We start from the raw sequence: 17972 nt of genomic DNA, 5'->3' as shown, positions 1-17972 counted from the left end.
TACATGGCTGTGATCAATGCCAAATTCAGTGGTTCCATAGCTCATGTTCAAACTCCAAAACTATGGGTGTGATCAGTGGTTATATTGAGACATCATACTACAACTCTAGCAAAGCAGAATCTATAATGTAAAATGGAGAATCCATAATGCAGACATGCCAACCCCAAAATGCTAGTTCCAAAGTGCAGTGGTAAGTCGACTCATTCACCAAACCAACCTCCAAACAGTATACACAAATGCAGAATCCATATCGTATTAATCCATATTAAGGTTTACAAAATGGACTACAGATTCAAGTCGAGAGCAACTGTAAGTATTTTGTTGATTCTTTATCTCACAGGCACTATGTATAGCCATATCCAAAAATGCATTGGCAAAGCATGTAACTGATAGGTGTGATCTCGGCTAAGCCAAAGGAGTAAAGGACTGCATCCACCTCCTCTATTGAGTTTAGCCTCAACAGGGGAGATATCCTTTAATTTGCCAAGGAACACAGATTTGTCAGGTGCCAAAATCTGTGGTTTTGGCATATCAAGAAAAACACACTACAACAGAGCTATAAACACACACTACAAGTGCAAAGGTAAGTGTAATTCTGAGAGCACGAACATGCTTCCTAAGCTGGCCATTAGTAGTCAAACATTTGAAATCTAGTACCCTTGATTTAGTCCTGGTAGAAATTTAAAAATGTGGCAACCTATAGATGTTTGATACATTTATGGTTCGATAATTTTGCTTGACCCGTTAGTGGGGAAACCCTTTTTCTCTCATCCATATCTGAGGCATTACTATCACATGTTACTGTCAGACTCAATGAGCTTAACTAGCATGATCAAACATCCAAAAACCTTTCAATTGAAAATGAGTAATTCCTTATATTATAATTGTTTCCTCTGGCCTTCTAATTCAACAGTAAAAACACCATAAATTTCTCTATTAGAAACTTTTAAACAAAAAAAAAACTCATTCATCTATGATTTTAGCATTCAAATGCCTTATACGACAAACTAATCCTTACCATGTTCCATCGAGAACCTCAAAGGCTTTGTCCAACTGATAGAACCTCGAAAACACTACTTAATGGATATTAATATCCAACACTTAAAAATTCCCCAACCACTGCAACATCACTCCTTAAAAACACTACTTACTGATTGCAATTCCAAATTTCCTACTTAGCATCAAAGTCAATTCTAAAAGTGATATTCTTAAACTACGTACCATATATTTAAGCCACCATCACCCTGCTCCCATGCAGCGTCGTCCACCATTCTGCAATTGGCTCATCATAAAGCTTTACATCCATCTCTTTTAGAAGTACAGATCGCTCCTCAACGTGTCGCCTTTGTGCCTCCTCCCACCGCCTCTTCTCCTCCTCTTGTTCCTTTTCTCATCATCGTTGTTCCTCCTTGCATTGCTTTTGCTCTTCCTCACTTCGTGTCTTCTCCTCCTCCCACCACCTCTTCTCCTCCTCACGTCAGCTTTGTTCCTCCTCGTGTTGGTTTTGCTCTTCCTCCCTCTGTGTCTTATCTTCTTCCCTCTTCTTTCTTTGCTCTTCACGAATTAAATCCAACTCACTTTGAAGTTTTTACAGCTGGTCCTGGCATGCTAACTGTGACTTGGATTTGGAAAGATATGTAGATGGCTTTGGCCCATTCCCGAATCCTCTTATATAGTTCTTTGTCTTCGACTCCCCAAGGCACTTCCTTGAAATTTCTTCACCTGGTAGTGGAGTGCCAAACAGAGCTGCAGTGTCATGCATTACCACCATCATTGCCTATCATTTTGGAAAAAAGAAAACACACAACAAAGACATAAGGAATGGACAAATTAAAAAGCAGACCAAAAAAAGTAAAGGATTCAACATTAAATGCATACATGTTTCTCTTGGCATATTGGATCGATCCGTTCGTCTGTTTCTCTCAATCTATGTGATGCCTGGTACAAATCACAAAATTCAAGCTTCTTTCTTCCCTCATTTCCGTTTCCCTCATTATCGTTTCCATCATCATCATTTCCCTCATTACCAATTCTACCAGAACGATCAGCCTAGCATATTCAAATAACCATAGCATATTAACAATCTAGCAAATAGCACCGACAGAAATCATAACAGAATAGGCACAACCCATCATCAATAGCAGCACTATGAACAAAATTAAGTATCGTCAGCCAAAAAAAAGAAAGAAAGGAAGCTGACATGCTATTGGTTATTAAAAGAAGACAAAACTATGTAATGCAATGTTAATGGATTCTTAAACTAGCAAAACCAAGACTTCAATGTGTCAGTGCATAATTAGTTGCGCAAAATGTCTCACCGCAATAGTCATTGCAGTAGCAAAGGATCGAGAGCCCGTACTATGACCATAAGGTACAGCCTCTTTATTTAATTTGCCAGCGTCTTTGCAAGGCTGAAAAAATCATTTGTTAGATATTAAGTAAAGGTTGAAAATGTAACTCCAATAAGTATTCAATTAACCTTTCGTTTTGGATCCTTGAATACATGATCGATCATGTACTTCCAGTCAACTATGGGCATCTCTTGAAAAGGATGATGATATGCATCTTTGCCATCGCGCAATGTCTTTGCATAGAAATCGTCCATTCTCCATTTTCAATCTTTGAAGAGTAGATTTGCCTTTCATGAAAAACTTCCTCAACTAACTCAATGGACTTAACTTGATTTTCGGTGACTTTAATTTTGTCCTACAAACATATATTAGAGAATTCACTAACAGAATGTAATCTGCAGTCTTTATGTTATGAGGGTGTTATGCCGGTAACCATTCAAATTAGACATTCTTACCCAGATAGCTTGTAAGATGGCATCTTTCAACGTCGAATCAACACTTTTCCACGAGGGGTAAAATCCTTGAATAGGACAGATCCACCTAATTTGTGTGCCTAGTTCACTCGCCACCTTGTTTGCATTGTTTCTGCAAAACGCTCTCATTTTCGGTGTCACATAAGTTGGGCCTCTCCCCTTTATTCTCAGTAATTATCCTTCTAATTCTTTTTCCACATGTTGGCCCTCACACACGCCGCCGCTTTACTGAAGGTGCACCTGCAAAATAAGAGTAAATAATTTGTATCCAAACTACCACATACTACACAAAAGTAGGAGCAACATGTTTGAAATGTTTTTGGCATAGACAAATTCATTGCTAGGTCTATGGATGAAGCTATTGTTAGGTCCGAGACTGTTACTAATAAAACCCAATGTGCATTCTGCCATTCTATTGAAGACACTGAGGTATTATGCATAGTTTCTCTTTTACTTGTTATCTCTTCCCATCTTCTTTGGCCTTGTACGAATGTATTAGTCTATAGGTGATTTTAGTGTCATCAATTTAATTCTTGTAACCTGCAAAAACTACAGGCCTCAGATATCATGGTTCACTACCTTAATGGCAAGCCTGTTGTGGCTGATTATAATGGTGGATCAAAGGCCATACATGCACATAGGAATTGCACTGAATGGTACGAGTTATCAAGTAGGAGTAATAAATTGTAGTCATATTTATGCCTTATTGTATAGGTGTGCACGTGACACAACTGTATTGCTATGTGGAACTAGATCAAAATTGGTAGGTTGAGTGAGGACCAATGGACATCCTTGTCTTAACTAGGAATATGTAATATCTTATGTAGCAAACTTGAGTTACGATATTCAAAAGGTAAGAAGATATTGTTTGTAAGATATTCCATTGGAACTCTACACGCTTTTCACAAGGCCATGGAGTTAAAAGCCATCGACTAGCTTAAGTGGCTTGGATTGTATCCTAAATGATTGTGCCAGTATTAAGCCTTGTATCAATGATTTGGCTGGAACTAATTGTGGGGAGAATAATGATTGCATGCAGTTAATCGCTCTCTCTGGGAACAATAAAGTTAGAACTCCTTTTCGGGACTCGAGGTTAGCTGAGCATGCATGCTCCTCTTTGGGAAGGGGAACAGTCACACCAATGGAGGTAAATAACATCCATGCTCAGATTTTAAATTCAAAATTTGGCCATCAAATTATCATTAAGCTATCTAAGGCCCCACTCCCCCCTCATGCATCCTTCTCTCTTATGTCACAAATACCCAAAAACTTGTCACAGAGCAATGGTTATGAATCGAGTTTGAGTTTAGTCCTTTATAACAAAACACTTTATGGGATTAATAAGGATAACAAGGTTGGAACAATTCAATCAGTCACTCCTTCCATAGAGATTGAAGCGATTCCTAAAGAGTTTTGTAAACCAAAAAGGAAACAAAAGTTGACATGCTGATTCAACTTACTTAATTCCATTTTAATCTTAATTCTATTTCCCCAATAGAAGTAACTTGCGGATCACTAATTTCATGCAAAAGGCATGTAGTGAGATATAGGGGCGGTTCTGGAGACACTTAAAAAAACCTTCCAAATCTTAATCTCATAGTTCCCAATCAAATTTTGATGATCCGAGCCGCTCAATGTGTTCAGAACGTGATTTTAAGGGTGCCCGGGAGAAACTGGCAAAAAAACTAACCGGGAAGGGCTTGATTTGAGCAGTTTTTTATTGGACCGTTCAATAAAGTTCAATAAAAAACTGTTCGGATGAAGCCCTTCCCGGTCTTTTTTTTTGTTGATTTCTCGTGGGCACCCTTAAAATCACGTTCTAATTACATTGAGCGGCCCGGATCATCAAAATTCAATCGGAAACTAGGGGGGGTTAAGAGTTTTTTTAAGTGTCCCCGGAACCGTCCTGTATATATATATAGAGAGAGAGGTGCATTTACTTGTAGCACTGGCACGGGTAGAAGGAGAGACAACAGTCAAAGGAGTAGATGCTAGGATCTCTGAAGCGAGTGTTGTAGCTGCTGTTTCAACTCGTACTGCAGCAGTGTTACGCATTGTGCCAGTCGAGTTGGAGGATGCACTACTCTTTTTGATCCATGAGGCATGATGCAATCTGACAAATTTTGAAACACTCCATTTACATACAAGCATATAAAAGAAGTGAATTATAATGAGAGATATGTAGGACAAACAAAGTGCAAATTATGAGACTTGTAGCATGTGACAAATAATTTGTAACCATATTGCTCAAGAAGAAGTCTATTACACTGAACCTTTGTCACCCATATGTAAGCATACATGTAGATAACACTAGATCAGAAAAAGAAATACAATTGCTAAAACTAATTTCAGCAGTTAATCCTAGTTAGAAGTAGGGACCACCAAATTTCTTGGTACATTAAGCTTCTATGTCAAAATCATCACCAGAATCACTATAATTTTCTTCATCTTCTTCATCGTCTAGATCACCCATTAAGTCTTCTTCATCCTCGTCGCTATGATCTTCTTCCTCACTAATAATTGCAGGTTCAATATCATTTATCTGCAAAGAGGATACGATGGGAGGATCTTCAACAACAATTGTTGGAACCTCGGTAGTTATTTCTTGCTGAAAAACTTCATTAGGAGACCCGCTAGTTTCAAAACTATCCATCTCTGGGACATTCCAGATTCCTCGACGTTGAATTCGTTCTACTACTTTCCAATGCTCACCCAACTTGGTATCTACAATGTAGAATTCTAGTTCGACTTGACTTGGAAAACCGAATGGGTCATATCCTTATACCATTGACTTCTTACATCAATGCTTGAGCAATGTGCATCAACCCGAAAAAATCTACTACAACTAGAATTGTACCATTCGCACTAGAACAAAACAACTCGATGACCGAATAAATAGGCCATTTCCCATACTTTGGTTAAGAAACCGTAATAGTTTATTGTCTGGCCTTCGTGCTCCCCTTCCACTACCACCCCACTATTCTGACTTGTATGTTGGTTGTCCCATTCAATAGAATGGAAATGGACGCCATTAAAAATGCACCCTGAATATGTGTTTATCATTGGGTCGAGTTTGTTGGCCAATGACCATAACTCATTAGTTGCTTCTGGAGACCTTTGCTTCCGCAGTTCATTCACCTACATTAAAAATTATTATTATGCTACTTTAAATAAACATAGCTTAATGTGACGCGTGAGAAAATTCAATTTTCTATGTCTTACATGCCCTTTGAACCATTGAGGAAACTTTTTGCATTGTCTCTTCGCAATGTCAAGTGTATTGCCATTTCCCAACAAATTCTTGTGTATCCTAATTAATGTAGAGGATTATGAATGATGATAAAACTCCAACCAAATATAGAAAAGAAAAATAATGAAGTAAATACGTACTCCATATATGGTTATACTTCAGGGCTATTGTTCAAGACAAACCAATGAGCCATGTGACGTTGGTTGACAGGTACATCAGGTGCTCTCGGGATTATACTGAAGGGACGGATTTGCTGAGTGAAAGCCCTTAACCCCGGTTCAAGCTCACCACCATCGTCATTCCGTTCTTGGCGATTAAACACTGTCTCAATTACATCGAGATACATAGAACAAAAGGTTGTACATTCTTTAGAAACGTAAGCCTCCACAATTGAACCTTTGGGATGAGCTTTATTACCCACAAGTTTTTTCAAAACTCTCAGTAGTCTATAAAAAATACCACGCTATTAGGTTATGAATAGGATTATAAGTAAATGACACAATTAGTACAATAGTTATACATACATTTCAATGGGGTACATCCATCGGTAATGCACTGGCCCTCCTAGTTTAACCTCGCGGGGCAGGTGAATAGCCAAGTGTACCATTACGTCAAAGAAAGTGGGAGGAAAAATCTTTTCAAGCTTGCAAAGTACAAGTATAATGTTCTCCTGAAGTTTATCCAAATCGCTTTTCCTCACTATTTTTTAGCACAACTGTTAGTAGAAGTTACTGAACTCAAACAACGCGGTTCCAATTTCCTTGTTCATATAGCCAAGCATACCAATTGGGAGAAGTCTTTGCAAAAGGACATGAAATCATGACTTTTGAGCCCCGATTAGCTTGCCACCACGAGTGTTCACACATTTAGAGATGTTCGCTGCATATCCATCTGGGTACTTGATTGATTTTAAGAAATTGCAAAAGTCTCCTCTCTCTTTCGCTGATCATGTGTACATGGCCAGGGGCTTTTCAAATGACCCATTTGCATGCCTCTTTAGGTGCAACTCCTTGTGTAATTTCTGAGCCTCCAAATCCTTTCGTGCCTTTTCCATATCCTTGTTCTTTCCATTTATGCCCAAAAATGTCCCCAACAAATTTTCACATATGTTCTTCCCTATGTGCATGACATCGAGATTCCATCGAAGATTGAGAAACTCAAAGTAAGGGAGCCCAAACAAAATGCTTTTCTTCCCCCAATTCAAATTTTTCTCAAACTTATCCCTTTTTCTTTTCTTGCTCTCACTTGGATGTTTTCCAAATGGCTCGTATGTCCCTGAGTTAATTTGTTCTAATATTTCTTGGCCCGACAACTCCAAAGGTCTAGTCCTATCCTTAAATTTACTGTTAAAGAGCTTGTTCCTTCGCCAAATGTGGTTCTCAGGTAGCCAGCGACGAGCACCCAAATATTCAATCTTACTCCTCAAACTAACTGATGAGTTATTCTCGTTGCAAATGGGACAAGCCAAATAACCCTTCGTAGACCACCCAGACATCATGCCATATGCAGGGAAGTCGTGGATGGTCCAAAAAATACATGCACGCATTGTAAAATTTTTTCCAGTAGAGGCATCATAAGTTTGCACAACATTCGTCCATAACTCCTTCAACTCATCAACTAACAGACGCAATTAAACATCAATATCTTTTCCATTGGACGATGGACTCGAAACAAGCAGTGACATGAAGCAAAAGGGCTCTTTCATGCACTTCCACAACGGGAGATTGTAAGGCACCATGATTACAGGCTATATACTATATGATTGACTCATGTGTCCAAAGGGATTGAAATCATTAGTAGCCATCCCGAGCCTCATATTTCGCGAATTGGCAGCAAAATCGGGAAATTGTTCATCGAGGTTCTTCCATTCCTCAGCTTCAGCCAAATGATGCAATTCGTCATCATCTACATGTTTGTCTTTGTGCCATCTCATATTAGGAGCTATTTTCTCATAACAGTATAGCCTTTGTAGTCTCAGAATCAATGGTAAGTACTGCAATACCCTGCCTCGAAGGATTTCTAGTCTTAAAATAAGAGCATCCATACCGCTAGCCCATTTTTCGCAATATTCCTTGCCATATCTCAAAAATGGCACAAGAAATTGCAAATTGGGTGCCACACCCACAATGCCAAAATTATATCAAATTTGGCAAATATCAAATTTTTGGTCATATGGTAAAATTGCCCTTTTCGAGAAGGAGTTGGTGAAGAAGCTGACTATGTAGACCCAATTGGAATTTATGGGCCACAAAATAGACTCAATTGGCTATATTATTTATCGAGAAGGAGTTGGTGAAAAAGCTGACTATGTAGACTTAATTAGTATATTTACAGCAAAAAGTGCGAGAAGACTTATGTGGAGTTCCACTAATTTAAAAATACTTTTTGAAGGTTTTGTCCTTATTAAAAAAAATCATGTTTGTTAGTTTTTCACCAAACTTTTATGGATTATTGATTCGTCTCGACGAGAGGAATTAAAAAAGTAAATTTTTTTCACTTTTACCCAAATAATTTGAAAAATATCCACTTTTCAACAAAAAAGGATATTTCCAAAAGTAATTACTTTTTCAATTCTTCTCGTCGAGACTAATTAATAATTCACAAAAGTTTGACGCACAACTAACGATCACTTTTTTTTTTTTTGACTAAGAACAAAACCTCCAAAAAGTGCTAAAAGTTAAGCGAAACTTTGCCTAATTTTGAGATATTAGCAAAAAAAAAAAAAAATTGGCCTAATTTTCAAATGATGAATTTTGAGATATAGTAATAGTTGTATTTTTTTGGGATAACTATTTCTATTATAAAACAGAAGGGTGTTGAGACAAGTTGTTGGAACGACTTAGATTCATTTGATCCAATGCATCCTCTCACTTTCCGGTTAAGTGTCCATGGTTTTTACCTAAATCACACAACTACTATCCCCTTCTAACCGGGATGTGTAGTGCCGTAGGTACGGGCTAACACTAGTATATATATATATTTTGTAATGATTTTTTTAATGAAACTCTTTGTATAAAAAATATATGGGGGTCTCGTTCAAACGACTCACCTCATGTCTCCAAAAGTATAAGCCGGCACTGTGTAGGATGGTGCTAACCCTTCGTTATATTGATTTGAGGGTTTGTGGGTGATTTGTTAACTGTGTTGTACCGATTTGCTGCTTACCCTTAGGTGCATCAACAGGTGGTCGAGAGTGTTGTAAATTATTTTATTTTCTTTTGCGTTTTGAAAAGGAGTTTGTGATTTGAATAGGAACTGTGCTACACACAGCAAATCTGTGCACAGATTTCGTTGTGGGGCCCATCACGGATTCCACACAAATCATTCGAGCCGTTCATTAAATAGATAATGAAAAGTTATATGATTGGATCGAGTACCTATAGGTATCATATTGAAATTATTTTTTACGGGGACCCTTGAAAAAATGTTCTATATTTAATGAACGACTCGGATGATTTTTGTGAGACACGTGGTGGGCCCCACAACGAAATCTGTGCACAGATTGTATGTGTGTAGACTTTCTGTTTGAAATAGGCACTTTGCTTAGGCTGTTAGAGTTGGTATTTAATTTGTGGCTAGTCAAAGTAGAAATTCGCACTTTTCCTAAGCATTTTGCCTAGAATTTGCTTGAGGCTGCTGGAAATGCTCTAACAAATGAGTTAGCTATTTGGTGGTGGCAGTGAAACTTCTTAAAATAATGGACCAAGTGTATAATATTAACAGAATCCAGGCGGTGTGTGTGATTTACCCTATCTTTTTACCCAGCTTCTTTATTTCAGAGGAGGGGATCCACAACACCCACGGTTAGGGTTCCTCCTCTCCCCAAGTAAGACCACAAGAATTCGACAACCTTATCATACATCATATACAAATAGCCCTTCACGACGGAGAAGAATTTGTCACTGTGAATCGAAACTAGGGTTTAACTCTACCTCTTCAACGCTCAACATCTCTCCGAAGGATTTTCCAGTTTCCGAGGTACGGATACATTTCTAGTTCTCGTCTGTTTTTGTAGGTCTTGGTATGGACCATTGGCATTTTGTGCTCGTAGATTCCTTGTTTGATTTGTACTAGGTTTGTAGTTAGAAAACACAAAACATTTTTGGGGATTTGCACTCTTAAATCGATATTAGAACCGAGAATTACTTGTTTGAAGCCATACCACTTCCCGTTCATGCTTCATAATATCAGTGAACTAGAGGCGGGCGCGAACGCTATGGGTGAGCAAAATCTCTATGGTTTAAAGTACCCAATAGTGCATGGTGCTTGGAAAAATAAAAAGAGAAGCAAATCTAAAACATATGTAATCCCTTACATATATAGGCCCCCGAAGATAGGCAAGACTGAATCAGGGAAAATTGTCAGGGCATCAAAGCTCCTTCTAGCAGCCACGAAATTGCCGTGTATTTTTTTAATCTTTTCGGGAAAATGGAGAGGAATCTGGGTGTGTGAATGGAAATGATTTGTCCAAGACTTTCTTAAGGAGTTGATGAGTGATGAAGCAGTGGTAAAATGTTTAGGGAAGTGTGGCACTTATTGGGGCAGTTGTTGGTCTTGGGTTGTTTTGACGTTTTCATACCGAAAAGTCTAACAAAAACAGTATGAAACTAACAAAAATACATGGGGTTACGTGTTAGCCTCATTGCAGGTTTCTTAAAGTGCGAGCCAGCCTCGAAAAGAGTCCATTCCAAATGAGTGTTGGCTTTTTCGGATAGTGTATATATATTGATACATGTGTTGTCTATTGATAGAACTACATACACTCTTGTTGGTTTGAGCTATGTGGTCCTCAATATATTTTGCATATGGATTTCTATAAAGTAGCTACTGCTCTAGAGTCTAGTGCAGCTCCCTACTCGGACACCGATTCCCAGCCAGGTTGGCTCGCCCTCTCTTGCGCGCATTCAAACGTCTATGCATTACAGCTAGCTGCTTGTCTTTGGAGCGCCCACTCTTGGGCCAAGCCCACCAAATTGTACAATACTTGGCTCAACTTCCCAACACCATGGCAGAAATCTCCACATTACATTTTGCCTAAAGCATCATTATCTAGATTAGGATCAAGGACTAATATCTTCGTTTGGGAACCCCAGAGGTAACGTGGTTTAGAGGTTTGATCATGGCGTTTGTTTGGCTCACCCTCGCAGGGTGGCTCCAAGCTGACCAAAATTGAATAGAGATTCTTTGCTTACACGTGGTTCTCTGAAGAAACTATCATACAGGACATAGCTCGACTCTCCCAAGATTCTAAATATCAGCTGTTCTTGTGTTGGCCACTGCATAACAGGATTTTGGCCAATTTTGACACCTGCTTAACTTATGTATCAGCGTACACTATCTGATATCGGCTGGTATATTGCCGCATGTATTGCCGCATGTAGATACCTATATGCATCCCAATACCTCGATACACATGCCAAACCAATGCCAAATTTCAGTGCCGAAATGCTGAATCCTTTTTGTTCCATTGTGTAATAGTAAATTTAATCCACCCATGGAAGGACACTGGCCTTCTCTTCTTCCCGAACTTGGGCATCTTATATTGGAACTTTGTTACCTATGTTGTTCCAACACCTCATAGTGATGTGATGAGCATTGACCTGAATGTTGTGTTTCTTTGCAATTTTTGGGCTAGTAAGGTCAAGGAAAATGTCCACGTATCAAAGAAGGAAAACAAAATATGAAGACCTCAGTGATTGGGTGCTAGCTGTCCATAGTACGTGCATATTTGCTGTGATCATTGGTGCAGTCTATGATTTTACATTAATTGGGGCTTATGCTTGTGCTAAAAACTGTACTTGGGCGAAGTTGTTTGATTTGCTTAGTATTGTTATGACTTTTGGGAAAATTTTACATATATGATATATCCTTGAAAGGTGGAGAACTGCTAGTACCAAGGTGGTATATCAATCATAGTTTTGGAGTCAAGACTAGTTTGAGGAAGTTGAAAATAACAATTTGACATAAATCTGCAGTTGCTGATGCCTGTTAACTAACAGAAAAATATGTGGAACAACTGAAGTATATTAGAAGGCTTTATTTGTTTTTACCATGCATGCTTATGATTACATTTTGGTTCTACCTCGAAACATGCTTCATGTAAAAGTAGTATTTCTATGGTAATTGTTGGAGGAAAAGAACAAGATTCTTCTCTGTCAATTGTCTTGGCTTTATTGTTGTACTTGAAAATTGAGAAGTCTAGTGATTTTCTTGTATTTTTACTTTTTGGGAACATTTTTTGGAAGCCATTATGGTGCTGGAATTCTGCATGTTTGTTGGTGACAGTAGTAGTGATAAACCAAACCAAACTGAGCCTTAGGTCTCAATCAATTGGGGACAATAGTAGTGATGGGGTGGAATATGGTTGTAACTGTTTTGGAGGCCGTGGCTGTCAATCAAATGTGGCTGTCAATCAAATGTAGCGGAGAAAATTTTACCCTGTGACTTTGTTTGGTGATGACTGATGAGCAATACATTAGTGGTAGTGAGGCACCTTGAGAATAGGGTTGGTTTTGTGGTAATATGTTTTGGTGGCACCGTGGCACGGGTTGTGGATGTTTTGGCGATGCCTAAGAAGCACTAACACTTCATGAAGGTGACTTGTTTGTATTGCACACATGCTCTTTGGATGCTCCTTGATATGTGTCCAAGCAGGACATATGTTTCTAGTGTTACGGACACACTTTGCGTACTTGAAGAAAATGACTTGGATCCCTGGATAATGAGACAAATGATTTCCTAGTATTTGGAGGAAATGATAATTACATGAACATGAAATATTATCCATCCCTTTTTCGTGTCTCTGTCATGTTTTGGTTTGCTCTGTTATAAAATTGCCGTGTCAGTGTATTTCTGTGTACGTACTTTTTATGACATTGGCTAAATAGTACTTAATACTTATCAAAAGAAAAAAGGGCGTTGCCTTAATAGTTACACCTACCAAGTGATGTTTATTATTCCTCTTCTATCATCATTTTTTAATTTCTGGACTTGCAAAAAGCCAAAGAAAAAAGGACATTGCCTTAATAGTTACACCTACCAGGTGATGTTGGATTATTTGTTAATTCCTCTTCTATCATCTCCTTTTCTTTTCAGTAAAAAAGGGGGGAAAGAAAACAAAAAGGAATCAACTCTATCTGATTCAACTTATGCTGTCGTTTGGTGGAACTTGATTTTAGTCCGATTTGTTTGGGCTTTTTCTGTTCTTGCTTGCATATTTTTCAAGAATTGTATATGATGGTTTTAGTAATTAGGACTTCTAGACCTTATTTTTTCCACTTGTTTTTGTCGATGGGAAGCAGCCTTGACTGAACCATGGGACTGATCTTCCCGTTGGCTTTACTGCAGAGTGCAGAAGTACTCACACTGTTAGTCTGTTAGGTCAGCGGGTTGCATAGGGAAATGCCCAAATACGTTCATGAAAGTATTTTACGATGTGAATCGACTAGTTAAAAATGTAGTTTCAAAGCTTGGGTGGCTTTGAATGTAGAGGCTGGCTGGTTTCATTTGATAACATCCAATGGATATTTTGATTTCCCATTAACATAATTTACCATATAGTGGTTGTTTCATAATCTGTTAACATTTTCACGATCATGCTGCCAAGATACTTGGCTTGGTATCTTGTCAAATGTTTGTGCGTAATGATGCTCGTAGAATCTCTTGTGCAGTTCTTTCCAACAATTCCGATTGCCATGGCTGACAAGGATCAAGTTGTGGGGATCGAAACCATAGCTCCTCTCATAGAACAGCTTGGTAAGGCATTCCTTGAACTAGAAGCTCACAATGCTGTCTCTGAGGACAATGTTCAGTGGTCGGAAATTGAAGAATACTTCCGGCACCTTGAGACAACGATTAAGAAAAAGTTTGAAGAACTAGAACTTAAAGAGAAGGAGTTGAAAGAAAAAGAATCTGGTACTAATGCATTTCTGGCAGAGAGAGAGTCTGTTGTCGTGGCTAAAGAGCAAGATTTGTTGGATCGAATTCAGGAGTTGAAGGATGCTGCTGTTGCTGCAATTGCAGAGGCACTAGCAAAGTACCAGCCACAACTTTCAGAGGCAATTGATGGGGACTACAAAGAAACCAAGGTAAGTAGCTCTCTCGACGATACTAATACACTCCTCATAGATGCACCAGAGGAGTATTCCCCAATTAAAGCAGGTGAAAATGCTGAAGGTGACGAGGTGGTTGAGCCTCGTCCAGAGCTGACGCAATTTTGCGAGCAAATGGATGCGAAAGGGCTTCTGAGTTACACATTGGAGAATAAAAATGACATAAAAACCCTCCGCGCGGAACTTTCCGTTGCGCTGGAAAGTGCTACCGAACCGGGCAATTTAGTTCTGGCTTCACTCGAGGGGTTCTACCCTCCTACCCAAGAAGGGGATAAAAATGACGATGATGCCCTTCAGGGCATGCGTCAGTCCTGTATTATGTTAACGGAAGCCATGGCCACCTTATTGACAAGGGCTGATGACAACGTTTTAAGCCCTGAAATTAAGCAGCAAGCCAAGGCCATTGCTGATGAGTGGAAGCCTAAGTTGGCTGCTGCCAATGGAAATTCATTGGAAGCTGAAGCATTCCTGCAGCTCCTTGCGACTTTTAGGATTGCGTCAGAGTTTGACGAAGAAGAACTCTGCAAGCTTGTTCTTCTTGCAGTTGCTCACCAGAGGCGGGGCCCTGAGCTCTGCCGTTCTCTTGGTTTAACAGACCAGATGCCAGGTTGGTTTCCTTTTAATTGACTGACCCTGATTGGGTCCCGCGACTCGACCATCTTTTCCGTATTGTGCCCATTCAACTGATCCGCTTAGGTTTGGTAGTTTTGTCAGTTTATTTGGAGAACATAGGGTGCACATGTCAAATGGTAGCAAAAGGCTACTTGTGGTATACACCTCTCAATTGTTTTCAAATCTATTCATGTACATGTTTTCTTCCCCAGGTTTTGTTGAAGAATTAGTGCAAAGTGGGAGGCAAATTGATGCTGTACATTTTGCCCATGCCTTCAAGCTTACTGAGAGCTTCCCTCTTGTGCCCCTCCTAAAAACCTATTTGAAGGATTTGAGGAGGAACTCACAAGGAAAACCTGGTGGCGGTGGTACTGGTGCAATGGTTGGTAGTTTCTTGGCCCTAGTTACTTCTTCCTTGGCACTTCTGTTTAGATATTACTTTCTCTTATGGTGCGAATCATGCCATGTTTGTGTCGTGTCATAATGGATTTGTGTCTGATTCGTGTAGCGTTAACTTGTCATATCAAATATTTTCTCCTCTATTGATGAGTACTGAAGGGAGTAAAGGCGTTAAAAGTTTCTTTCCTACCTCGAGTTGAATTTTATCAAGCTAATACTTGCCATATAAAATGCTTAATCTCAAGTCGTTTTTCTAAAGTTTAAAAGAACTGAGTTATGTTATGTAGTTTTTGTTTGTTTACTAAGTTGTCTCCAAAATAGTATGGAAATGTAATCCTAGTAACATCACATGTGAAATGGAACAACAAAACTGTTCCTTATATTTATTTCCACATATATGTAGTCAGTTGGATGGGTTACATATGGCTTCACTGGTCGTCCCAACTCCTAAGTTGAAATAACCGTACGAATTGTATTTTAACCTTTATTATGCAGGTTACTTGTGTCCATTTCAGTTTGAAAAGGGTTTTGACCGAACCCCAACATGTTACCTGGTCATGTAATTTTCATGTTGTTTGTGTCCAAAATTAGACGATCGATACCCGCTAACTTGGTGTCTAGTTCAATTCATATAGAAAATTCCCACCCTAACTTGCTCCCACTTTCTTGCAGAACGAGGCAAATGCTCAAGAACTTGCTGCCCTTAAAGCTGTTATTTGTTGCGTTAGAGATTACAATCTGGAGGCTGAATACCCGCTTGATCCACTTCAGAAAAGAGTTGCCCAGCTAGAGAACTTAAGACCTGACAAGAGGAGGCCCGTTGAATCTGTTAAACCACAGCAGTACAAGAAGCCACGAGCAAATGGAGGAAGGTTTGGGTCTCGTGCACCTGGCGGTGGTCGTTCCGGTGCTCCTCCTGCTGCCGCTGCCGGTGGTGGTGGTAGACAGGTTCCACCCATTTATGGTGAGAGAGCTACTTTATATCCAGGGATAACGGAGAGGTATCCACCTGCTGTCCCGACTGCCTATGATTATGAAAATCCAAGCCAGTCTCCTTATGCTCAGCAAGCTTATGATCAGAGACCATACTACTATCCCCAAGATGATCAAAGAGTTGCTTCATCTACGTATGCTGCTGCTCCATCTAGCTATGGTAGTTATGCAGGTAGTGGAGTGCAGCCTTCGCACCAACAGTATATGTAGTTCATCAGTAATTGCAACCCTAGGGAATTTGCTCGGTAGGAGACCAGATTATTGGATAATTCTTCCTGGTGCAATCATGTGTAACTTTTGTTCTCTCATTTTCTGTTTTTTTAAAGGTGTCTGCAATGACTAATTAGAAGTATTTTAACATGGAAACTAATTAGATGGATATTTCCCATTATGGCTGCGTTTCTGATACTATTAAATTTCTTAACCTTGTGGGATTTTAATTTGATCAGTGTCCTAAAAGTCAGCCGCTTAAGTCGACTAGTTCTTGCCGAGGTGCAGTGGTCTAATGCCTAGAAGAGGTAGCTGACTAGTTGGCGCCTAGGCAGAGAAAGGTTCCAGAAGGAGAGGGGACGACAGCGTCGGCGAGGATCGGAAGAGTACCTGAAATTGTCGCTCACATTCTCTTACGACTACCTGTCAAATTTCTTTGCCAATTTAAGTGACTCTCCCTCTTGGAATTTCCTAATCTCTTCTCCTTATTTTGTCCAAATCCATCTCGACCGAACCAAAATCAGGAACCCACATTAAATTCTAATTAGAAAAGTCTACCCACGACAATTTTCTTTTCCGACTCTGACGCTCTCTACTCCGTTGGATGCAAATACGACTGCAAAAAAGTTTGATTTTCCGTCAGTTTTTAACAGTTTCTGATCACAACAATTGCGACTTGGTTCTTGTTGAATTCTTTCATTAGATAGTGTAGGAAACTGCCCAAATCCACTTTCGGTCGTCTCCGGGAGTAAGAATTTTTTTCTAAGGCATGAGCAGCTCTAACCTCAGTTCTGGGAACTTTGAGAACCCCAACGGCCAACATAAGAAAAATTACAAGCAAGCTTCAAAAATATCCATTAGAACTAGCCTAACTAAAACATGAGCTTCTTCTTTCCAACGAAGTCCTCTAACCAGCGGCAGACAATCAGTGCATATCTCCACTGAGTTCCATCTCCTCTCATGAGCCCAGATCAGAGCATGAAAGATTGCCAAAGCTTCCACCATAAGGGCCGATCAAGCTTGCAAAAACCTTCAACGCACCGCACAAACCCAGTACTACTCTCTGCGCACCACGCCACCACCAACTTCCTCACCTCACCCTCATCCACCCGCACATCCCTTACAAACCACCTTACTGCCCTCCTTACTTCCTCCTTTACCCGCACTCCCACCTCCAAAATCCACGACGCCACTACCACCCGTAATCATTTTGTGCATGGCCAAAGTCCGATGAACCTCCCCCAACTTCAGCTCGATTGCATCTTGGCTGCCACGAAACACAAAATTTTTACGATAGCACCAAATAACCCACATAATAATAATGGACACAACCAGACTCTCCTTATCAGGCACATCCAACCACCATCGAGTAAGCCATTCCTCAACCAACAATGGCACACCCCCAGAAAAACTAAACCCAAACTGGACGCCCTGCAAACCCCGTTTAGCCGCATCGCAGTCAAGAAATAAGTGCTCAAGCGATTCCCTACCCAACCCACACACAGGACACAACACATCCTCCGCCATACCTCTCCTAACTAAGACCTCCCTTACAGGCAAAATCCTATGAATA

General features: G+C 39.7%; 3 protein-coding genes across 5 annotated transcripts; 1 reads left to right on the top strand and 2 right to left on the bottom strand.

Annotated features, from left to right (window-relative positions):
- Positions 1-1527: 1527 nt before the first annotated feature.
- On the bottom strand, positions 1528-2987 carry LOC131304765 (uncharacterized). 3 transcript variants are annotated; one of them, XM_058332134.1, is made up of 3 exons: positions 2319-2987; positions 1879-2049; positions 1528-1777 (listed from the first exon to the last, which is right to left on the bottom strand). In XM_058332134.1, the coding sequence occupies exons 1-3, from the start codon at positions 2328-2330 to the stop codon at positions 1589-1591; spliced, it is 372 nt and encodes a 123-aa protein (XP_058188117.1). In that variant the 5' UTR covers positions 2331-2987; the 3' UTR covers positions 1528-1588. The 3 variants fall into 3 exon arrangements, 2 of the variants coding, with proteins under 2 accessions (XP_058188117.1, XP_058188116.1); XM_058332133.1 differs by having other exon boundaries at positions 2807-2987; XR_009192468.1 differs by lacking the exons at positions 1528-1777; positions 1879-2049 and having other exon boundaries at positions 2616-2706; positions 2807-2987.
- Positions 2988-5222: 2235 nt separating this feature from the next.
- LOC131302909 (uncharacterized) lies at positions 5223-8007 on the bottom strand. Its single transcript, XM_058329700.1, has 6 exons — positions 7830-8007; positions 7031-7691; positions 6257-6520; positions 6047-6134; positions 5752-5962; positions 5223-5602 (listed from the first exon to the last, which is right to left on the bottom strand). Exons 1-6 carry the CDS (start codon positions 8005-8007, stop codon positions 5223-5225), a joined length of 1782 nt encoding a protein of 593 aa, XP_058185683.1.
- A 1769-nt stretch (positions 8008-9776) lies between these two features.
- Positions 9777-16580, top strand: LOC131304764 (FRIGIDA-like protein 3). The gene is made up of 4 exons (XM_058332132.1): positions 9777-10052; positions 13745-14792; positions 15010-15179; positions 15869-16580. The coding sequence occupies exons 2-4, from the start codon at positions 13769-13771 to the stop codon at positions 16397-16399; spliced, it is 1725 nt and encodes a 574-aa protein (XP_058188115.1). The 5' UTR covers positions 9777-10052; positions 13745-13768; the 3' UTR covers positions 16400-16580.
- The last annotated feature ends 1392 nt before the right edge of the window (positions 16581-17972 follow it).

Source organism: Rhododendron vialii, chromosome 10a, assembly GCF_030253575.1.
Source record: "Rhododendron vialii isolate Sample 1 chromosome 10a, ASM3025357v1".
NCBI lineage: Eukaryota > Viridiplantae > Streptophyta > Magnoliopsida > Ericales > Ericaceae > Rhododendron > Rhododendron vialii.
The sequence above is the reverse complement of the archived record's forward strand: the minus strand, read 5'-3'. Positions and strand labels throughout refer to the sequence as shown.